This window comes from Myxocyprinus asiaticus, chromosome 7 (assembly GCF_019703515.2).
Source record: "Myxocyprinus asiaticus isolate MX2 ecotype Aquarium Trade chromosome 7, UBuf_Myxa_2, whole genome shotgun sequence".
NCBI lineage: Eukaryota > Metazoa > Chordata > Actinopteri > Cypriniformes > Catostomidae > Myxocyprinus > Myxocyprinus asiaticus.
Genome location: NC_059350.1, coordinates 28,530,302 through 28,555,015, shown reverse-complemented (window position 1 = coordinate 28,555,015; position 24,714 = coordinate 28,530,302). Strand labels below are relative to the sequence as shown.

Sequence of the window (24,714 nt, the reverse complement as noted above, 5' to 3'; positions counted from 1 at the left end):
CGGTTCATGCAAGACGACCAAAGACTTTACATGACCTGGAGGCATTCTGCCAAGACGAATGGGCAGCTATACCACCTGCAAGAATTTGGGGCCCCATAGACAACTATTACAAAAGACTGCACGCTGTCATTGATGCTAAAGGGGGCAATACACAGTATTAAGAACAAGGGTATGCAAACTTTTAAACAGGGGTCATTTCATTTTTTTCATTGTTGCCATGTTTTGTTTTATGATTGTGTCATTCTGTTATAACCTACAGTTGAATATGAATCCCATAATAAATAAAAAAAATGTGTTTTGCCTGCTCACTTGTGTTTTCTTTAAAAATGGTACATATATTACCAATTCTCCAAGGGTATGCAAACTTTTGAGCACAACTGTATACAAAATGTGCAGTGTTGGGGGGGGGGGGGGGGGGGTCTGCAGGAACAGGGTTGAGAACCACTGGGTTTAATTCACCAGGTGAAAGAATACCAGAGGTGGAAGTGGAGCCAAGGAGATCTATGGTGGAGCTTTGTAATATCATTCACAGTTGAAAGAGACCCTGCCAACAACTGCAATAAGGACCTATCATAACTACAAGCCTGGCAACAGGATCTGGGTCAAGGACCTGAGGAGACCTTTAACAATCCACGATAGTTAGTTTCATACGAGGTCATTCTGATCACCGAAACAGCTCTACGGTTCGCGGAAAGGGAGACCTGGATACATGCGGCCCATTACAAGCCCATTACCCCAACATCTAAGCCCAAATTTCCCCTCATCCAAGCCAAGCCCCATTTTCCTGCTGCCCCATTTCCCTATTGTCCCATTTTCCTCATCACTTCACTAAAATCTCAATTTCTCTATCATCAAATCTTTGTTGCCCAACCATTCTGAGTGCAGGGATAAACGGACGTGCTAGTACCGACCCCCTGCACAAATCCTCTTCTGGCTTGCAAAGGGTCAAAAGGGGTGAAGAACATGAATGTGTGGGGACAAATTGGATCTGAGGAGCCGAAACAGAACCTTCATCTGGAAGAATAAAAGATACAAATCACCAGTTGTCATTTTTGCATTTATAAGTGTAATTTTTGTGATATCATGTTTGTTTGAATCTTTCCAAAAAGCCTGGTCAGGTCAGTTGTGCAAAAGCTAAACAAAACAAAACAATGTGCAGTCCCATTTCTGATGTACACAGCACTTCTCAGGCTCTCTGATAGAAGAGACGTCAGTAGGGAATGCTTCTGAATATCTGACTAACATTTTAGATTCGAACTGTTGTGTCCATGAACCAGTCCCAAATTTAGACTCTGAAGTACAAAGTCTATTGTTCAAATGGGACTGGACTGATGATAGAAGATCCAGTCACCCAGCCCCTGGCACTTTAGCTCAATAAATTTAATTGGCTGTTAGGCAGAGACTTGATATCAAAATTGTCTGTTCAGCCCTAGTAGGCATATATCACTTGAGAACCAATGTGTAAATTTCACACTGATAAGCCAAACATGAAAGGACAGGGTCAATATATACTAATTCCAGAAGAAAATTTTATGATATGATATAACCCATTTGACACTAGACTTTTCGGGGTTTGTTGGGCAAATGCAAGAACCGTATTAACTAAACAGTTTGATTGGTATGGCTGTTGTTACCCTGCTTTTATGTCACCGGGAGTTTCAGTGTTTTCTGAGAACCCGTGGGATAAAAAGCTACATTTGGTCAATGATGTAGGTAAATCTAGACTAACAAAGCGATTCAAAATAAACCCTGTTAAGAAAAATACTACAAAAGACCTGAGAAAACTTAGATAAATGCCTTAGCACAGGACAGAAAGCGATAATGAAAAGGGGGCTATTTTTTAGCCTTTGAAATCTACCATGTATGTAACAAACACTTCTTTTTCTCATCGTTGCCTAACAACTAACACCTAATAAGGGAATGAGTTTGCTCTGAACAACTGTATTCTGCCACAAGCGTTGAACTGATATTAGAAAACTACATAATGTGATGTACCCTTTGGTAATTTGAGACTTCTACTTGTGAACTCTCCCGGCCATTTTGTTATTAAATCTTTTGGAAAGGAGAAAATCTGACTCCGAGCATCATTCTTAGAAAATTCTTTTAAATCTTCAGTTAAAAAAAAAAAAAATGCATACAAACTAAACTGCACAGTCAAAATCCTCAAGTAAAACTGAATTATTACCAATAACAATTTTCTACCACCATAATTCTTAAATCGACAGCCCCCACTCGGAAAGTCTGGGTCGAAGGAGATCCAGTTTCCCACTTGTTATTACAACTTGTGGTGCTGTTCATGTGCACTCAAACCATTAATATGATAATTCCGACATGACTTGAACGCACCATACCTGGACAAGAACCTAATAAAACTGGCAAAGGTGGTTATAACTGAAAAACTCGAATCCTAAAAATACATCAAAACTTGCAGGATAAAAAAACAAAACAAAAAACAATTATGATTGTACCATTGAAAAACAAACATTGGTGTATATCAGACGTTTAAACTGTGCTCTGTTAATTTGATGTTATTGTAAATTGGTATATGTCTCACCTATGTCTCATCACTGTCACAACTGCTATGTTGATCGGAACTGCACCCAAGAATTTCACACACCATTGCACTTGTGTATATGGCTGTGTGACAATAAAGTTGATTTGATTTGATTTGATTTGTTTTTAACTTTTCTTATAATATCTTGGAATGTAAAGTATTATTGAGCTTTGAAAAGTCGGTAAAAAAAAAAAAAAAAAAAAAACATTGATATAAGGGATGTGCCAGGGTTGTTGATTAATCGACTAGTCGTCTAACAACTGACTCATTGATAAGTGGGGTCGACCACTAACTTTAATATGTTTAGTGGTGGTTTTAATGGGAAATGTAATTCTCAAATGAATTGAGAGACAACATTTTAGAGAGCTGTAACACTTCTCAGTGGAAGGAGGCGGCGAGAAGCAGCTTTCCTGGTTCAGGTAAGGGTTTTTATTTTCCTCTCTGCAGCAGATATACACTCTCAGGGCTTTTATGTTGTTCACTAAGTTAGTCTAAAAAAATACACAAACTATTTCACAAAATAAACTCTCAACTTTTCAATAATAAACTCTTCGCTTCACACTCGGGTCTCTGGTGCCCAGGCTCTCTCTTGTCCAGCTGCGGTGTGGCTCTATTTATGCCACTCTCCCCGTGCTCACTACAATTAGAGACAGGTGTTAGACATAATTTAACTCAGGTGTAAGAGCCCTTACCGCTTTCTCTCTCTCCAGAGAGATGCTTGACCACGCCCCTGCTGCCACATATCCCCACTGCCCGACTCAGGCCGGGGTGGCATCCGACCTGCCTACCACTCCCCCCCCATTCCTGGAAAGGAAGTTGGCGACAGCCATCTGCGCCCCCGGTCTGTGGACAACCTTGAACTTAAACGGCTGAAGAGCCAGGTACCAACGGGTGATCCGGGCATTGGTATCTTTCATGCAGTGGAGCCACTGGAGTGGGGTGTGATTGGAACATAGGGTAAAGGCCCGCCCCAACAGGTAGTATCGAAGAGTGAGGACTGCCCACTTGATGGCGAGACACTCCTTTTCCCGGTGCTGTACTTAGTTTCCCTCAACGAGAGCTTACGGCTAATGTACAGCACCGGGCGCTCCTCCCCCTCCACCACCTGTGAGAGCACGGCCCCCAGCCCTCTGTCTGAAGCATCTGTCTGTAAAACAAAAGGGAGAGAGAAGTCAGGTGAATGTAAAAGCGGTCCCCCGCAAAGTGCAGCTTTAACTTGCGTGAATGCCCGCTGACACTGCTCCGTCCACTGGACCGGGTCTGGAGCTCCCTTTTTAGTGAGATCAGTCAGCGGGCTGGTGACATCCGAATAATTAGGCACGAACCTTCTATAATAGCCAGCCAGCCCCAGGAACTGTCTCACCCCCTTTTTGGTCTTGGGTCTCGGGCAGGTCGCAATCGCCGCTGTCTTGTCAATTTGAGGACGCACCTGCCCGTGGCCCAAGTGGAACCCCAGATACCGTACCTCCACCTGCCCAATCGCGCATTTCTTTGGGTTCGCTGCGAGTCCCACTCGGCGCAGCGATCTCAGAACTGCCCTCAGATGTTGCATGTGCCGCTGCCAATCATTGCTATAAATGATGATGTCATCTAAATAGGCAGCGGCGTAAGCTGAATGCGGTCTGAGGATTTGGTCCATGAGATGCTGAAACATAGCCGGGGCTCCAAACAAACCGAACGGAAGTGTCACAAACTGGTGTAATCCAAACGGTGTGGAGAAGGCAGTTTTCTCAAGGGAAATTGGTGTCAAGGGGATCTGCCAATAACCCTTCGTCAAATCCAATGTCGAATAAAATCGAGCAGTGCCCAACCGATCGAGCAACTCATCAACGCGAAGCATTGGATATGCATCAAATTTAGACACCGCGTTGACTTTCCTATAATCCACACAGACCTGTCGCTCTTAGGCACTAGAACAACAGGGCTGGACCAATCACTGTGGGATTCTTCTATTACCCCCATATCGAGCATTGCATCCAATTCTTCCCGAACGATTTTCTTCTTGTGTTCGGGTAATCAATAGGGGTGGCTATGTACCACGACCCCCGGCTTGGTCTCGATGTGGTGGTGGATGAGGTGTTCTCCAACTCCTGTTGCAACCTAGCAACCTTCGCGAGTTGACTCGGTGAGAGGTGGTCTCCGCAAATGACCGGGGTGAACTGTTTATGTTTTGAACGCACCTCCGGTCCGAGCTCCGCCTTCTCGGGAACTATCGTAGCCAACGTCACGGGAACCGCCTACCTCCACAATTTCAGGAGATTGAGGTGGTATATTTGATGTGCGCCCCCTCTATCATTTCGTTTAACCTCATAATCAAGATCTCCCACTCGTCGTGTGACCTCGATGGGTCCTTGCCACTTGGCGAGTAATTTAGAGCTCGATGTGGGAAGCAATACAAGCACTTTATCTCCCGGTGCAAATTCCCTTAGCTGAGTTCCCCTGTCATACAGTCGGCGCAGTCATTCTTGAGCTTGGAGCAAATTCTCCTGTGTTAGCTGTCCCAAAGTGTGGAGTTTTGCTCTAAGATCAAGAATGTATTGAATTTCATTTTTGCTGTTTGAAGGTCCCTCCTCCCAGGCCTCTCGCAATACATCAAGCACGCCGCGTGGGCATCACCCATACAGCAGCTCGAATGGGGAGAAGCCAGTGGAGGCTTGTGGGACCTCTCGTACTGCAAATAACAGGGGTCGAGCCATTTATCCCAATTTCTAGCATCGTCGTGCACGAACTTACGAATCATGTTTTTGAGGGTTTTATTAAATCGTTCCACCAGGCCATCCGTTTGAGGATGGTACACGCTGGTGCGAATCGATTTAATATTTAACAACTCGTACAGTTCGCGTAGTGTCCATGACATAAACGTTGTGCCCTGATCGGTGAGGATTTCTTTTGGAATCCCCACCCGGGAGATTATTTTGAAGAGTGCCTCCGCAACATTGCGTGCTGAGATGTTGCGAAGAGGCACTGCTTCCGGATATCGCGTTGCATAGTCCACCAGGACCAATACAAAGCGATGTCCGCGTGCTGACCATTTTAATGGCCCGACGAGGTCCATTCCAATTCTCTCAAAGGGGACCTCGATCAAAGGGAGAGGGCGCAATGTCGCTTTTGGGGTGGCCAGTGGGTTAACCAGTTGGCATTCGCGGCATGCCGCACACCACCTCGGACATCGCCGCCAAAGCCCGGCCGATAGAAATGGGCTATTAGACGGTTCAGTGTTTTCCTTTCTCCTAAGTGACCCGCCATGGGATTATTTTGAGCCGCCTGGAATACCATTTCCCGACGGCTCCTTGGAATCAAAAGTTGGGTTGTATCCTCTTTAGTTTGAGTGTCCTGTGTCACTCTATACAACCGCTAATTTATAATTGCAAAATAGGGGTATGAAAGGGCGATGTCCGGCTGGAGTCATTGACCATCGATGACTCTCACTTGGTCGAAGGCGTGTTTGAGGGTTTCGTCTCGTGACTGCTCCAAAGGGAAATCCCCCTCAGGGAATTCCCTGAGGAGGGGAGGGGCTGCAGCCTCTCCCCCTCTCTCGTCATTATGACGTGGAGCTGTCGAGGACGACCCCTGCCAGAGCATCGCACATTACACATCTCCCTAACTTCATACAGGACCCATCTGTGCAAATTCCCTTTAATAAAACTCTAAAATCAGGCCAATCAGTCCCCAAAATCAGCGGATGGGTGAGGCGGGAACTAACCGCGGCCTCCACTCTATGCTTTTTCCCCCGGAATTTAATCATCAGGGTCACCACCGGATACTTGTGAATATCCCCATGCACACATTTCACCCTCACCGTTTTAGTGGTGTCCAACGCCTCAGGCTGAACCAAGCGTTGGTGGATAGTGGTTTGATTACACCCGGTATCCACCAACGCTTGGCGAGTACCCCCCTTGACACTTACCGGTATCCGGTACACTCCGGCCCTGTCGGGGGCAGCCTGTGGGAGCTCAGAGACCCGCACCACCGTTCCCAGCTCCATCAGAGGGCACTGATCCCGGAAGTGGCCCGGGTCTCCGCACCTCCAGCAGGCTGGCCCAGGTGCTACGCCTACACTTGCCTATGCCCTGGCGTCAGGGAGAGCGGCAGGGCATAGGGGAAGGGGTCGCCTCCCACACCCGGGGAACTGGTCTCAGGGGCTGAAGTCCTCCTCGTCTGCGTGGGGCAGGAACGGGACCTGAAGAGAGAGCAGAACGAGAGGAGAGAGGGGAGGGGGATGAGACAGAGGGAGGAGAGAGTGTGTAGGAGGGCTCTTCCGCCCTCGGGATCACCGCCATGTGGTCCTCCGCAAGCCGGATGGCTTCCTCCAGTGACGCCAGGCGGTGGCACTGGACCCACTCCGCTGTCCCTTTTGTAAGACGATGTATTAACTGTTCTAGTACCACCTGGTTGATAATCCCGTCGATGTCACGGTCCCCCGCTAGCAACCATCTTCGGCAGGCGTCACGGAGCCGCTGGGCGAAGGCAAATGGGCAGTTGGAGCTCTCCAACTTCAAGTTCCGGAAGAGTTGACGACTTTCCTCCGGAGTCCAACCAACCCGTTGCAGGATGGCTCTCTTTAAATCTCCATAGGCCAGGAGACTCATCGCTGGCAATTGTTGAGCCGTGAACTGGGCTTCCCTGGACAACAGCGGGATAAGTCGGGCCACCCACTGGCCGATCGGCCAGCCCCAGATCTCGGCGGTTCGCTCAAACAAATCCAGGAAGGCCTCGGGGTCGTCCGCCGCCCCCATTTTCTGTAATGCGGGTAGGGGTAACGGCGTGTGAATGTCCGGGGTCGCGGCTGGGGACGCCTCCTGGCTGAGGAGGCTCCAGATCGCCTGCCGGTCCTCGGCTTGAGCGCGTAGGAGCTCAACAAACCGGCGATCTTGGTCTTGTCGGAGCTCAAGCAGTGTTTGCTGGTGGTTCTGATGTAGGCCAGCAAGGGCTTAGAGGATCTCCGCCAACTGGGAGGACTCTACGGGGCAACTTCCATCCATCTTCAACCAAACTTCAATCCCGGGTTTCGGCACCAGTGTAACACTTCTCAGTGGAAGGAGGAGGTGAGAAGCAGCTTTCCTGGTTCAGGTAAGGGTTTTTATTTTCCTCTCTGCAGCAGATATACACTCTCAGGGCTTTTATGTTGTTCACTAAGTTAGTCTAAAAAAATACACAAACTATTTCACAAAATAAACTCTCAACTTTTCAATAATAAACTCTTTGCTTCACACTCGGGTCTCTGGTGCCCAGGCTCTCTCTCATCTAGCTGCGGTGTGGCCCTATTTATGCCGCTCTCCCCGTGCTTACTAAAATTAGAGACAGGTGTTAGACATAATTTAACTCAGGTGTAAGCGCCCTTACCGCTTTCTCTCTCTCCGGAGAGATGCTTGACCATGCCCCCGCTGCCACAAGAGCATTTTTGCTTGATGATAGCTTGCTGTACTTAACAGTGAATAACAGTCAGCATGGTAAAACCCTCTGAAAGAAGTTCCATCTCTTTAATGCTTAAGGTTTAGTCTTTTTATGTACTGTTGTTATCAAAGTAGTGAATCAACAATACATTTCAATGTGATCACTGTCAGACATGAAATCCTCTGCTGTGAGTAATATTCCCATATTTATGAGGTGCTGTGGAGAGCTTTAAGTCTTTTGCTGATTCTGTCTGACACTGCTTAAATAGTTGAAGTACAAAAGGTTTAAACTGCTTAATGTTGTGAACTATACATGTACCCGCAATATTATCTTGGAGCTCTGAGCTTTTGAATGTGCAGCGAGGATTGGCCTAAAGCACTCTGGTTACATTGAAGCGTGTCCTTCTGCGTTTAGGATGCACATAAGTGGTTTTGTGCTACTTTGTATTTGAGCCTTTCATATTTATTTCTTTGATAGATTTGTGCACTAAGATGTTATAGTTATTTAGCCTACTTCATCCATATATCCCTCTAAATGGCGTCTGATCGGGGTCACGTGACCATAGCGGAGCCTATTTATAGATTATTATCCTTAGCACCAACTAGTCATTCAAACAACCAACCAACTAGTCGATTATGAAAATTGGTAGTTTTGCACATCCCTACTTGTTATACTTTAAAAGGCTGAGCGCTCAACCATACACAAGAATGGCACATGGAAAAACGAAGTATACCTGAGCCTTAACACACAGCATCTCGTACCTTATTATTTTAGGCCATGTCCACACTTTCTTTTAAAAACACATTCATTTAATATTGTGTCGTGCCATGTACAAGTGTCTCATGACTATGAACAGTGTAAAATTAAAAGTCACGCCATGTGAGTGGCCGATCATTACTGTGAAAATTCCCTATGAATGTGTCAGGGGCGCTCTACCCTTGAGTTTATCCTGCATTTCCCACTGTGGGTTTGTAATTTAATGTCTTCTGAAAGCAGATGACCTCACTAAAACATGAACTTGGTGGGTTTGAGGTTTCCAGGTCCTCAGATGTGTTTGTGGAAAATAAATTAAATGAAACTGGCAAAGGTGGTTTTAACTGAAAAACTCAAATCAGCAGTGAGATTGAGTTCTAAAAAAATATATTTTTTTATTATTATTATTCTATTTTATTTGTGATGAAAAATTCTAAAGGGGAGATATTAAAGGGTCCTCGCTAAAAGGCAAGCAAATGGAAAAATGTTAAAGGCAGTAAATAAATACAAATTATTTATCATAATTATTATTATTTAACTGCTGCCTAATTTGATAAGAAAACATTATTTCAGAATAAGACATACTTGTCTTCATGTTCATAAATGTTGAGACCAAGAGCATCCACTCCCAGCCAGAGTTCTGTTCCCTTCTTATTCTTGATCTCAAAGTAATTCACTCCATACATCTCTAAATCCTGAGCAATCTTCAGATACTCCATCACAGAGTCCTCTCTGTAAACAAACAGACACATTCAGACACGCACATAACAAACTGCTAAGAACATGTATACGTGTCTTTTATGTGTAACTGGGGGCTATAAAAGATGATAATTACCTGAGCATACCCCTGTGTTCCTTGTGCCACTTCTGTATTCTGTCTTCCCATTGTTCTTTAGTCAGTTTATGTTGCTCCAAAACTCTACAAAAAGTAAAATAAATAAATAAATAATATTAATATTGAGAATTACTATTATGCTTCCATCTATGGAGATGATGGAAATTATCAGGAACCTTACTCAAAATAAACTTCGCTGTTCTTTCCTTACATAGGAATTGTTTGGAAGGGTTATGCAGAGCAGCAGGTGCTACACGAAGCTAAGAACAAAAGAAAGTATGACATACTTTCCCACATTTTACTCTTATTAGTTCTTCTGGTGTTAGGAATAATGGCACCTATCCTGCTTTCCCTTTATTACCTCAACGTGGCATCACTGACCTATAGGCAGTCATCCATTTTGGTTTCAATAAATAGTCTTTTTGGACTAGGGAGTAGATTTTGAGTTATGGTATGTTTTCCTAGTACAATTTTTTTTTATCTCCAAACATGAAGGAAATTGATTCCTTATTGATATAATAAGTCCCCTTTAAGGATGTATACATTCATTTTAATTTTAATTGTATTCATTTTAGCATCACTGTATAGGTTTACACAGTTGTCAGTAAGTCAAAGTAAGGTAATTTAGTCACAGTAAGGTCATTTAAAGGAATACTTCACCCAAAAATGAAAATTCAGTCATTGTTTGCTCACCCCTGTGTTGTTATAACACCATATGAAGGGTGAAATTTTGAACAAATGTTGTGCTCAGTGATGTCACACAATGCAGTGACTAACCCTTTAAACTTCAAAAAAGGATGCAAAAATATAATTCAGAAGTCTCATAAATTACTGTATGCCTTGATCTGAAGGCATACAATAAGGTTTGGTGCAAAACAAACTGAAATCTAATGTATTATTTAGTAAAAATCTTCACCGACTGTTGCTCTCGTGTGCATTCATGAGAGTGCACAAGAGCAGCGTTCAAGCGAAAACCCGTTTTTGTTTATCTGACTGTACGTGTCCACTGGAGCTGAGCGCGCATTTTTTTTAAAATTCATATGGGAGTCAAGACCCACACTTGTGACATGGATTATGGGATCAACAGTGGTGCGGAGAAAGCATTAAGGGTGGTCAAGAGTCAAAAAGTTGAGAAATTCATGACATTATGCAAATGAGAAGCGGAAAACACCGGGCACTAACCCTTTGAGATAAAAGCAGTGATGTCTGTCATAAGCGCTTCAAAATCTGCCTTTAATGGTGATGTTTCTGCTGTATTCAGTGTTTTAATCACATCATTATGTTTAATTCAGATTTGAAACATTGTATTTTGGTTCAAACACATAAGGCTGGGCATAGAAATGGTTCTCCTCTTCAAATTCAAACTCTTCAGACAAGTTTGGTAAGTTCTGTTCTCTGGTTTGTGTGCAGCTGTGTTATGTTGTTACTATCGCTGTGGCGGACCATTTTTTAGATAAATAAAACATGTTTTCGCTTAAACACCCCATCTCACGAGCGGGGGCTGTGTATTCTGTTGCTTTCGTGCACTCTCATGAATGGGCACAGGACAGCAACGGTCGGTGAAGATTTTCACTAAATAATACATTACATTTCGGATTGTTTCTCACCAAACCTTATTATATGCCTACAAGGTATGAGTTGCATACAATAATTTATTAGAAGTCTGAATTGTACTGTTGTGTCCTTCTTGGAGCTTGAAGTGGTAGTCACAAGGGATGTGCATGAGTAATCGAGTACTCATTCTGCACCAGCTACTCGAATATTAAAAACACTACTCGAATATCGCAAATTAATTTTCTTTTAAGCATTTGCCTGCTGTGAGCAGTGCTGAATTACACAGTTTTCCCTCTGAATCTATCACCGAATCTCGAAGCTACAATTCAAATAGAGTCCACTGAGGGGTGCTGTGGATGCGTGTCATCGAGGTGTTGGGTGAGAGAAGAAATATAATGGCGTCTGTGCTTTTGAAAGCAAAGTTTGGCAATACTTTTGATTCTTATCGTATTCTACTCCATTTGTATTGTACTCTTGTTGGAGTCATGCAAACCAACAGATGAGGATCAGCTTTTATTGGTGGAAAGAAAATGCAAAGCGAACTCGGAAGCAAATTCAGATCAGTATGTATTGTTTAATGGTGTTAAATCTCTGAACACCGGCAGAGCGCATTTTATAAATAGCAAACTTTTCCCATTTGTTTTTCTGAATAATAACATGTGAAATTATACAAATATAAGAGCCTTTATGTAGACTCAGAGTTTATGTCTGTGCATTACCTTCATGCCATCAGTATTGGGTTCTATGTAAGCTCCAGGTGAGTGCAAATGTTTTTTACGGTTAATTTTATATATTTTTTTGTTTTCCATTTTTATCAATGCATATTGTTTATTTAACATTTTCCCAAAAGAAGTACATAGTTCCCTATCTGTCACTCACTCGACGTTGTGTCGATGTAGTGACACTAGGGGTCGAATTTGGGGTCGAACTTGGGAGCCACAAACACCTCTGATATTTGAGAAAAGGCCAATGAGAATTGGCGAGTGGAATTTGCATGCCACTCCCCCGGACATACAGGTATAAAAGGAGATGGCTTGCATCCACTCATTCAGATTTGTTCTTCGGAGCCGATCAGTGTGTATAATCCACTGGCGTTCCATTCACCTCTGCGAGAGTGTAAAGGGCTGAGGGATATATGGTGCATTACAGCGGGTTCTCCCCTTTCCGCACAGATAAGTGCAGAGAATGCCCCTGGGCGCTTCAACAGCCACACTAAAAAAAGAAAAAGAGTATATTTTCTCTAAAAGAGTGTGCACTGATGGAGAGCATCTTTTTAAAGATGCCTTTCCGTTTATGTGCAGTTCCTGGGTGCGGTCGTTATCTCACTGCCTCTGACAGCCACGATCGCTGTCTCACGTGAATGGGTCGTAGTCATGCTGAGACAGCGTTCGTGGATGGTTCATGCGCTCACTGCGAGAACATGACCATGGCGAAGTTGTGATCGCGGCTTTCTTTCTTTCATAGAGAGAAAGCCACTCCAGTCGCTCCCCGCCCTGTTCCTTCTGCTTACGTGCACAAGGCCACGGCGGCTAGTGCTGGGGGCGATTTGGGGGCTTCAATGGGAGCATTTCTGCCGGGTGAATCCCCATGGACCTCCCATTCCCCAGCAACCTCGTTTCCACCGGTCGAGTTCACGGACGAGTCAGGCGACCAGCCCCATGGCGGGCTTAATGTCTCGTTCGTGCTCAAGAGGAGGATGAGGTATTGATCACAGCATCGGAGAGCGGGCTGATACAGTCTGATGCTGAGGACTCGGCCGGGCTCCCACCATCTGGTGCGATCACCCAGTCAGAGGCCAATGCGGAACTGACGGCCATGCTTGCCCAGGCTGCCGCGAGCGTCGGGCTGGAGTGGAACCCTCCACCCTGCTGAGCGTTCGCGGCTGGACGACTGGTTCCTGGGCTCAGAGCGCCGCACACAGCCATGCTCTGCCCCAGTTCCTTTCTTCCCGGAAGTGCATGAGGAGCTCACGAAGTCGTGGCAGGCACCTTTTACTGCCCAGTCCCATCTCATGAGTTCCTCCGCTCTCACTACCCTCGATGGTGGGGCAGCTAGGGGGTACAAGGAGGTTCCTCAGGTGGAGCAGGCGATTGCGGTGAACCTGTGCCCGCAAAACGCCGCCACCTGGCGGAATTGTCATAGGCTCCTGTCCAAGGCCTGTAAGTCCACATTATCCCTGACAGCCAAGGCTTACAGTGCTGCTGGACAGGCTGCCTCTGCCTTGCATGCCATGGTTCTCCAAGGCACTGAAAGAGATGCACGAAGGTAGTCCTAACCCGGGATTGATGCAGGAGCTGCGATCAGTGACCGACGTCGCCCTGCAGGTAATGAAGTTACGGTGCGGGCTCTCGGGCAGGCGATGTCTACTATGGTTGTCCAGGAGTGCCACATGTGGCTGAACACTTTCTTGACACCCTCAACTCTGAAGGTGGCCTGTTTGGCGACACTGTCGAGGACTTTGCCTAAAAGTTCTCGGCAGTCAAGAAGTAGACGGAGACCATCAAGCACATCCTGCCCTGGCGTGATTCCACCTACAGGCCACCGAGATCGCGCAACCCATCTGCTCATCGCCGAGGGCATCCACCTGTGGCAGCAACACCGGCTCCAGCACAGCCAATGACTCGGACTCAACGTAGAGCCTCCCGCAGGAAGCTGACGGCACCCCGTCCCTCTGTCTGGCGCCAAGAACCCCAGGAGGGCTTTGAAGTATCCCTGAGACGGGTGACCCAGGGGTGAGGAGACCCACTGTAAACCAGGAGGTGGTACACAGACCTCTCCATCCCCCGGTGGAGGGCTAGGAGGAGAATCTTTTGTTCCCTCTTATTTTGATTTCGCTGCATGCCCAGGGGGCTCTGGCACTTTCATTTAAAAAAAACAAAAGAGTGGTTTCCTCATTCTCTGGGTCACACACTCGGTGTCATTGTCACGACAGCTGTACATCGAACACTTGCAGCAGGGGCACTGCAAACGCGAATCCTCCACACACCCAGCTGTGACACACACACACACACACGATCAGGCGTATGTGACGTGCCACGAGGATGCCCAGCCTCCTCTCCCGTCGCAGATCGGTCCTACGGTGGGTACGCAGAGCAAGGTAAGTGCTCTAACATCTCTCTCAGCACAGCCACGAGTTCGGGACACGAGGCCTCTTGACATGGCAGCTCCTGCTCCACCCTGCCGCGAAGCCCCATTCGCAGGTATGTCGAAGGCGATTGTACCCTTGATGCCCCTTGTACGGAGTCTGGAGGTGTGGTTAGCGATCTCCAACCCATCGTGCTGGCTGGTCAGGACGATCCGACTTGGCTACGCTATTCAGTTCGCCAGGCACCCGTCCAGGTTCAATGGCGTCCGTTTTACCTTGGCAGCAGCGAGGATGCCACTGTTCTGCATGTGGAAATTGCAGTCCTTCTAGAGAAGGACGCGATAGAGCCTGTCCTTCCAGCCGAGATGAAGAAGGGGTTTTACAGCCCCTACTTCATCGTACCGAAGGCGGTGGGTTGCAGCCAATCTTAGACCTGTGAGCTTTGAATCGGGCCCTGCATAAGCTCCCGTTCAAAATGCTGATGCAGAAGCACATTTTGTCATGCGTCTGGCATCAAGATTGGTTCGTGGCGTAGACCTGAAGGACGCTTACATTCATGTCTCGATTTTGCCTCAACACAGACCATTCCTTCAGTTTGCCTTCGAGGGTCAGGCATATCAGTTCAAGGTCCTCCCCTTCGGTCTGTCCCTGTCACCTCGAGTCTTTACTAAAGTCGCAGAGGCAGCCCTTGCCCCGCTAAGGGAAGTGGGCGTCTGCATCCTCAATTATCTCGACAACTGGCAGATTCTGGCTCACTCTTGAGATTTATTGTGTGCACAGGGACCTGGTGCTCAGACACCTCAGCTGATTGGGGCTTCAGGTCAACTGGGAAAAGAGCAAGCTCTCCCCGGTGCAGAGCATCTCTATTCTTGGGATGGAATTGGACTCAGTCACTATGAGCTAACGAGTTGGTGCTGAATTGCCTGAAGTCATTCGGGGGAAGAACAGCGGTCCCACTAAAACAATTTCAAAGGCTCCTGGGGCATATGGCATGGTTGATGCATATGAGACCGCTTCAGCACTGGCTTCAGACTCGAGTCCTGAATTGGGCATGGCGCTGCGGTACGCATCGCGTGGCTATCACGCCGATCTGCCGCCGCACGTTCAGCTCTTGGACGGACCTTGCATTTCTACGGGCAGGGATTCCCCTAGAACAAGTGTCCAGGCATGTCGTTGTCACAACAGACGCGTTCAAGTCAGGCTGGGGCACCGTTTGCAATGGGCAAGCAACCTCGGGCTCCTGGACAGGACCTTGACTGCTTGGCATATCAACTGCCTCGAGTTGCTGGCGGTATTGCTGGCTCTGTGGAGGTTTCGGCCGTTGATCCAGGGCAAGCACGTGTTAGTCCGGACAGACAACATGGCGACGGTAGCATATATAAATCGCCAAGGCGGTTTACGCATGTCGCAACTCGCCCACCATCTCCTCCTTTGGAGTCAGCAGTGACTGAAGTTGTTGCGGGCCATTCACATCCCAGGCAAACTCAACCACACAGCGGATGTACTGTCACGACGAGTGACGCTCAGAGGAGAGTGGAGACTCCCCCCAGGTGGTTCAGCTGATTTGGAGTCGATTCGGCAAAATGCAGGTAGACCTGTTTGCTTCCCAGGAATCCTCCCACTGCCTGCTATGGTACGCCCCACTCGGCACGGACATGTTGGCACACAGCTGGCCCCCGGGGCCTGCGCAAGTATGCATTTCCCCCAGTGAGCCTGCTTGCACAGACCTTGTGCAAAGTAAGGGAGGACGAAGAACAAGTTGTGTTGGTGGCACCTTACTGGCCCACCCAGACTTTGTTCTCAGAGCTCATGCTCCTCGCGTCAGCCCCTCCCTGGCGAATTCCCCTAAGGAAGGACCTCCTTTCTCAGGGACGGGGCACGATTTGGCATCCATGCCCAGACCTCTGGAACCTCCATGTCTGGCCCCTGGATGGGATGCGGAAGACCTAAATGGGCTACTATCACTCAGGCCAGAGCTCCCTCTACGAGGCAGCTGTATGCCTTGAAGTGGTGTCTGTTCATGTATTGGTGTTCTTCCCGAGGTGAGGACCCACAGATATGCTCAGTCAGGTCGGTGCTTTCCTTCCTGCAGGAGAGGTTGGAGGGGTGGCTGTCCCCCTCCACCTTAAAAGTGTATGTGGCCGCCATAGCGGCACACCGCGATGCAGTAGACGGTAAGTCCTTAAGGAAGCACAACCTGATCATCAGGTTCCTTAGAAGCGCCAGGAGGTTGAATCCTACTAGGCCATGCCTCATTCCCTCGTGGGACCTCTCTGTAGTCTTGCTGGGCCTACAGGGAGCCCCGTTTGAGCCCCTGGAGTCAGTCAAGCTAAAAGCCCTCTCATTGAAGATGGCCCTCCTAACTGTGCTCATTTCCATCAAGAGGGTTGGGGACCTGCAGGCGTTCTCTGTCAGTAGATTTCGGCCTGGCATACACTCATGTGATCCTGAGACCCCGGCCGGGCTATGTACCCAAGTTTCCCACTACCCATTTTAGGGATCAAGTGGTGAACTTGCAAGCGCTGCCTTGTCATTGCTGTGTCCAGTACACGCTTTGCGTGTTTACTGAGCAGCTCTTTGTCTGTTTTGGAGGACAGCAGAAGGGGAAGGCTGTCTCCAAACAGAGGATTGCCCATTGGATTGTGGATGCCATCGCTTTGGCATACCAGGACCAGGGTGTGCCGTGCCCCCTGGGAGTACGAGCACACTCCACTAGGAGTGTGGCATCCTCCTGGGCCCTGGCGAACAGCGCCTCTCTAACAGACATCTGTAGAGCAGCAGGCTGGGTGACACCCAATACTGTTGCAAGATTTTATAATCTCCAGGTTGAGCCAGTTTCATCCCGTGTGTTAGCAAGTACGAACAGGTAAATATGCGGGTAGCTGGCTGGGTGTACTGCTTGCACTCAGTGTCCTTCCCCTCCCTGAGAGGATAAAGTGCGCTTTTTCGTCCACGTGAGTTCCCGGGACCAGCAAACCCTGGATGTCTTTCCTCCCCCAGCACCCTGCGGCAGGCGAATTTGGCGGAGGAATTCGATGCCAGGCCCAGTACTCGTGAAGTATGCCCTGTCAGGTCAGCCCCTGTACTTGGGATAGATGCTCCATATGTGGTGGTTCCCTGTCGGTAATCCCATACGAGGTATTTTCCATGGTACAGTTTCCTTGACGGTAAACCCGTGTCTTCCCTTGAGCAGAGTTCTGCTCTGCCACCAGTCGCTGCACTTGTAGAGCTCCTCCCTTCCAGGTAGGACCTACCGTGGGGACTCCTTTCCATGTGCGGTGCTTCCCGGTTGGTAAGTCCATGTGATGTATTCTCCACGTTTACCTCCCCCTCCGGGCAGGATGTGGTCACGGGGGAGTGGCATGCAGATTCCACTTGCCAATTCTCATTGGCCTTTTCTCAAATATCAGAGGTGTTTGGGGCTCCCAAGTTCGACCCCTAGTGTCACTACCACGACACAACATCTCGTTCCCTCCATCAGGGAACGGAGGTTACAACAGTAACCAAGACATATAAGTTATCTTATTTAGAAACCCTTCTTGGTAATGTTTCTGAATAAAACAAAATATAAGATTCACATACATGTCATAAGTGTTATTTTTAATGTGCATTCTAATTTATGAGTAATCAGTGCTCTTTTTTTTTGTGGGTTAGAGTAGTCGATGACAAAATTACTTTTGCTCATCCTTAGTAGTCACCATAAACTGCCATTGTATGACATTACTGAGCACAAAAAAAAAAAAAGTCTCCCATTTTTCTATGGGTTTGCAGCTAATACTTTCATATAAATTTGTCTCGAATAACACTTTTTACCTCTTTTGAATGGTCTGTTTTCCAACAATTTACAATATAATATACATAGAAATTACTTATCATCCTTTCCCAACTGATTCGGCTACTCAGTCTCCGTCTCTTGTATGTTTATATGTTCAAATGCAGTGCTGGGGTGGTTTCTTCACCAGCTCCCATCTCATTAGCAGAAATATTCATTCAACCATTTCCATCCTCGCATCACCTTATCTAAAGAAATTCGTTTTAAAAAGCTATATATTAGTGCCTTAAAAATGTACTCAGCCCCCAGTGCAGTTTTAAAAAATGTTTGACAATTCTAAATTTAGAATATATTAAAGAATGACTTTTCCCCCCTGCTGGTACACAGTATTGTATATCATGACAAATACGAAAAAAAGTCAAAATTTAAAAAAATAAAATAAAACTTATAACAAATTTTGAGAATTTAAAAAAAAAAAAAAGTATTCATACCCTTTGTAATTACTAGGTAATCCTTGCTCAGGAGCAAGATATTGTCTTATAAACACATCCAATTTGTTGCTCTAGTCTCCACTAGTGTTGGAAATTAGTGGATCAGCTGCCTTTAATTACTTCATAACCATAAATATCGAGAAACACTATAATATAGAGAAACACTGGAGTGACATAAAATGAAGAAAATTGATGTCCTTGAGTGTCCCAGAGTCCTGAACTCTGATCTGTGCAGAAACATCAAAAGCAATTTTGCATGGAGGAATGGGATAATATTGCTCCATCACGTTGTGCAAAGTTGACAGAGACTTATCCAAAAGAGACGAGTATTAAAGTAGGGAGGTGAATACTTATAATTGTTAAAAGTATTAAAAGTTTTTTTTTATTTTAATTTTTTATTATTGAATAATTTATTTATTTATTTTGGTTTGCACTGTTGCAGTTCAGTGATTCACAAATACTGAATTACTCAATCTCGGGTTGTGAAAATCATTTGAGTGAAATAATGGTACGGTGCAGAGTACAGTATTTTTCCCAGCACAGATGCAAAAATGCAAATAAAATTAATTGAACTTCATATTAAACTCCCCAAAATGTTAAATGATGCATAAATGTATAAATAAAAGTAATTAAACCAAGTCATCTTTCCCTATCCTTATTTACCTATTTTCAAAACAAATTATATTCATATACACAATGTACATTAACCCCGCCATCCCAGTAACAGAGGAGCAGAGAGCAATAAGGAACTGTGCAATAAACAATGCATGTAATACTAATTAAAACAATATCATCATGTGCAAGTGGCATTAGCACTACATCGGATTTTACAGTGCAGATTTACAAACTTTAAGATGATGATGAGCAGCCACAAGAGCCATTACAGGTAAGGCAAGGCACTTTATTTATATAGCACATTTCATATACAAGGCAGACTCAATGTGCTTCACATAAAAACATTTTATACAATAAAACAGAGTTAACAGAGTAAAACATTAGCTACATACATTTCAAAAAAATTATTAAAAACAGTCTCACAAAGGGAGTCACATGATGCCATGTGAGGAGCGGATGTGTAAATGACAAGCTCTGCGCACTTTGCTGATTTTTAATAATTTTATGTCATAATCCAGTGAGATTCAACACATCCTGCTACATATCTGTTCTTTGAAGTCAACATGGCAAAGAAGTCAAAATCCTCGGGCTCTGGAGATATTAAAAGACACTTACATGCTCAAGCTGAAACCTCTGACAGGCCCGCAGACCAGGGACTCGGTTTGGACGGTGCGGCTGGAGTCATCAGAAAGGGAATTATCTCCTACTCCGCTAGCAACAAAGATAGATTTGGAAAACATTTTTGGAAAATTGGAGGATTTGGAGAACCGCAGTAGGCGAAATAACATCCAAATTGTTGGAATTCCTGAGTATAAGGAAGGCAGAGATATGGTGAAATTCCTAGATGAGCTCTTTCCGAGTCTGCTCAACATAACAGGCCACAAGCTGGAAATCGAGCGAGCTCACAGAGTCCCGGCTCGCAGATCCGCTGAGGGAGACAGGCCCCAATCAATTCTGGCCAAATTTCTGAGATCATCCAATAAAGATCTTGTGTTACGCGAGGCGAGGGCAAAGGAAAGCTTTCTTGGAAGAATCACAATATTTTCTTGTTCCCAGACTTTGCGAATTCGACGAGAGAAATGTGATCGATTCAAGGAATGCAAGAAACTCTTACATCAACGGAAGGTCGCTCTGATGTTTCTGGCCAAACTGAGAATAGATACTAAGGATGGCCGCAAAGTATTTACATGCCCGCAGCAAGCACCATCTTTCGTAAAAACATTGGAGTGAGTAAGCCTTTTGTTGATTTTCATGTTGCTGTCTAGTAGACCTGTCTCATTAAACATACACTCTTCATGTCCGCCTAGTGGCTGGAGTTTGTTTTGTGTAATATAATTTATTAGGGACAGCTTGTGGATACATCTGCTCATTTTGGGTGCTTATGCCTCCTGTTGGCTGGAGTTGGTTTTGTGAAATATTTCTTGCAGGGCATTGGAGTGAGTTTGACTGCCCGAAGAACTGAACGGCCTGTTTTTTTTGGTTTTTTTTGCTGGTTCCGCCAGAGGCTGGAGCTTGTTTTGTGGAGGTGCACACCTTCGAGACAGTTAAGTGGATGAATCTACATGGGTTTTTATTTTATTTATTTTTTTACTTATGGGCTGGAGTTTGTTTTATATACTTATTTTTTGCTGTGTAATTATGTCTCACAAATTTGTACAGAAGCACCGGACTTGAGCAATCCGATGGCAAAGTTGTTGCGGGGGTTCTCGTAGGCATACATGTTTTTTTTGAGTTTGGAGGGATGGATGCCGGTTGGCGCTGTCATGCGCGGAATTAATGTGCACGTTTTTCTTTTTTCTGTTTTTTTCATTCTGGGGGAAGTTCGGGATTTGACTGTTGAACGTAAGAAACGTATGTTTTATGTGAAACATAAGAAATATAATATAGTCTTTCTTCAAGAAACGCATCTTTCCCCACAGGAAGCTGAAATATTTGGGAAGATATGGGGTGGATGCACCATGCGTTCTTTAGTGCTGGCTCAAGTAAGAGAGGGGAATCATTACATTGATAGGTAAGCATCTACAATTCAAATGTCTCAAACAGATTAAAGATAAATTAGGAAGAGTCATTACTGTTTTAGCAGATATTCAGGGGAAAATTTGGCTAATATTTACGCACCTAATGCTGATGATCAGGGCTTTTTTATAGATCTTGAAGGGATGTTGCAAGCCGCTGGCACCCCTCATGATATAATATTGGGAGGAGACTTTAATCTGTTGATGGACTCAGTCCTTGATCATAGAGAAGCAAAAGTGTGTAAGCCCCCTAGAGCAACTCTGATGCTTCACAGGATTTGTAAAAAGCTTGGTCTTACAGATATTTGGAGACTTTTATCAGTCCATAAGATTTATTCGAGAATATATATATTTTTAATATTTTTTTTAAAATCCCTCATTTCATCTGTTGTTGATTGTTCAATTGGAAACATTTTAGTCTCAGATCACACCCTGGTGAGTTTAGAGGTGCTGCCACATACAGAGAGAAAGAAATAATTTAAAATATTGCTGGCGCTTTAATTTAGCAAAATCCTGAATTCCAACAAATGTTAAAGGCTGAAATCAATGTTTATATGGAGACCAACTGGTCCTCAGTATCCTCTGTGGGCATGGCTTGGGAGGCATTTAAGGCGGTTCTTAGGGGTCGGATCATACAGTATGTCTCATTCATCGTGGAGATGGAAGGGAATATTAAAAGTGCCGAGGCTGAAGTGCCGAATGTCGTCCGATGACCTCAGAGAATTGACCCGATTGAAATACAGATACAATACTATTTTGTCACGGAAGGTGGAGTTTTGGCTATTCAAGGCAAGACAGTCATATTTTGAGTCGGGGGACAAAGCAGGGAAGCTTTGGCTAGATATATAAAGCAAAGAGAGTCTTTTTCTACCATTTCCTCAATTTACATTTTTACCTCAGCCACTGATATTAATAATGCTTTTAAAGAATTCTATCTTGATCTCTATAGCTCCACGTCCTCGTCTACTGATGAAGACATTAGAAACTTTGTAGAACCATTAGAACTCCCTAAATTGACGAATGAGCAAAAAAAATCAAAAAAAAAATCTCTTGATTCTGAGATAACCTTGGAGGAGCTTGGCGAGGTAATTAAGGCCTTGCCTACAGGCAAGGCTCTGGGGCCACACAGTTTTGCCACTGAATATTTTAGATCTTATGATACAGAACTGGCTCCACTTTTAGAAGTTAGAAGTTAGAAGTTTATACAGAATCATTAAAGAATGGAAAGCTTCCGCCAACCATGACACAAGCCCGGATCAGTCTGATTCTTAAAATGGACAAAGATCCAAGTGAGTGTAAGAGTTACCGTCCAATTTCCTTGATCCAGCTGGATGTAAAAATACTGTCAAAAATTCTGGATAACCGATTAAGTTATGACATCTCTTATACATATAGATCAGGTGGGGTTTATTGGGGGCCGCAGCTCTTCTGATAATATTAGGCATTTTATCAATATTGCCTTGCCTCTACAGAATTATTTATTCCTTTTTTAAGTTCTCGGGATACAGAGTTAATTGGTCTAAATCTGAAGCTTTTGCTCTGACAGCGTACTGCTCGGTAACGGCTTTTCGGCCAGGCGCCTTTCAGTGGCCCAAACAGGGCATTAAGTATTTGGGTATTTTATTCCCAGCAAATTTGTGTGATTCAGTCAGAGTTTATTTTGACACTTTAATAAAACAATTTACAGCGATGTGGATAGGTGGGCTTCGCTACATTTATCAATGACTGGAAAGGTTAATGTTATAAAAAATGAATTGTATTCCAAAATTAAACTACCTACTACAGTCTCTCCCCATTGAAGTTCCCCTCTTTTATTTTAAACAATTTGATAGTATAGCTAAATCTTTTATCTGGAATGGTAAACGTCCTCGGATGCATTTTAACAAGTTACATAAACCAATTGACAAAGGTGGGTTAGGTCTCCCCAAGATTTTGTTTTACTATTATGCTTTTGGTCTAAGACATTTGGCGCATAGGTCGCTTCTGCCTGAGAGAGCCCCTCTCTGGCTCTTTATTGAACAGGAGGTCCTTGCCCCTATCTTGCCATTGCAAAGTCTTTCTACCAAGCAGCCCGGAGAAGACACATCCCATTATCTCGCACATGCATTTAGTGTGGACAAAAGTTTCCCACGTGTTCAATTCGGACATTTACCTGAACGTTGCCACAAGTATTTGGTTAAACCCTAAATTGTGCATTAACAAGTCCCTATTCTGCTAGACAGAATAGATTGAGAAGGGAGTTGTTACGCTAGGTGACCTGTATGAAAATGGAGCGTTGAGATCTTTTGAAAATATTATACAGCGGTTTGGAATTCCCAGATCTCAATTCTTCAGGTACTTACAGCTGCGCCATCTACTTTGCACAACATTTGGGTGTAGTACGCAGCCCCCTAAAGCAGCAGACACTCTTGAGATGGTGCTTGCTGCTTTTGGAAATTTAAAACAATGTCAAGTCTATGTCTAGGGATGCAAGGGTGTGCCTCATTCAATTTAAGATTCTGCATCGTTTTTTTATTGGACTCCCTCTAGATTGTATAGGCTTGGCCTTAAAGACACATCTACTTGCTGGCGATGCCAGTTGGAGGATGGGGACATAGCCCATGTTTTTTGGTTCTGTACTAAGATTCAAGAGTTTTGGTCGAAGGTTCAGAATTTTATTTGTGAGGTCTTGAGCACTCAGATTTTATTTTGCCCCAAACTTTGTATTTTGGGTGATGGGGCAGGTATTAATATAATGAATAAACATATCCTTACCAGCGTGATGATCGCCAGGCAGGTAAAGCTAAGGGGATGAAAGTCGGCTGATGCGCCCTCATTTCCACCGTGGTGTGCCGAGTGCTGCACCGAGTTTGGCAGAGTGGCGACTTTTGAAGAAATGTCACATAGACGGCTGGGCAGTTTGGGCGCATATGGGAAGAAGTGGGGCACTTATTTGGCCTTCTTAGAACGTTGCCAGGGAGGAGCAGTGGAGAGGGACAGTTTTAATTGAAATTATATGTGGAACCCTTTTTCTTTTATGTTGGTTAATTTTATATGTTTTTATGTCATCGAGTATTTTCTTTGGATTGTTTGTTTATGTGTGTCTGTTGTTATTTAATGTTTGACCACTGGGATGTATGATGGGTGGGGAGGGGCACATAATTGTTCAAAATTGATTCCGTGTATTCTTGTGTTGTTTATTTAAATTGTATATGGAATCAATAAAAAAACTTAATAACAAAAAAAGACACCCACCTGCTGGCGATGCCAATCAGATGATGGAGACACAACCCATGTTTTTTGGGGGTGTGTTAAGATCCAGGAATTTTGGTTGAAGGTTCGAGTTTTTTGTGTGACATTTTGGGCACTTGAATTTCACTCTGCCCCAGACTTTGTATTTTGGGCGATGGGGCGGTCATAAATTTTGGGGATAAACACAAAAAATTGGGTTCTGACCAGCATTATGATTGGCAGGCAAATTATTTTAAGGGGATGGTTGTCAGATAGAGCGCCTTCATTTCTGGAGTGGTGTGCGTAGATGGTGAGGGTGGCTGCTTTTGAAGAGATGTCAAGCAGAAGGCTGGGGGTTCAGAATTTGTTTGACAGGAAGTGGGGCAATTACTTGGTGTTTTGGGCGACTCTCAGGGAGGGGCTGGGGAGAGAGATG

The 24,714-nt window shown here is 45.0% G+C and overlaps 1 protein-coding gene and 1 long non-coding RNA gene across 8 annotated transcripts in view; one reads left to right on the top strand and one right to left on the bottom strand.

The window, feature by feature from the left end:
- The window catches only part of LOC127443695 (radixin), a 280,821-nt gene that overhangs the window by 90,997 nt on the left and 165,110 nt on the right, over positions 1 to 24,714 (bottom strand). For 6 of the 7 annotated variants that reach the window (XM_051702493.1, XM_051702492.1, XM_051702494.1 and 3 more), the window contains 2 exons: positions 9,537 to 9,620; positions 9,287 to 9,433 (listed from right to left, as the gene is read on the bottom strand). In XM_051702493.1, coding sequence (XP_051558453.1) covers positions 9,287 to 9,433; positions 9,537 to 9,620 — 231 coding nt within the window. Of the gene's footprint in view, positions 1 to 3,246; positions 3,345 to 9,286; positions 9,434 to 9,536; positions 9,621 to 24,714 lie in introns of those variants that run through there. The other variant, XM_051702495.1, reaches the window with a different exon arrangement.
- The window catches only part of LOC127443757 (uncharacterized), a 600,892-nt gene that overhangs the window by 413,990 nt on the left and 162,188 nt on the right, over positions 1 to 24,714 (top strand). The window lies entirely within an intron of this gene.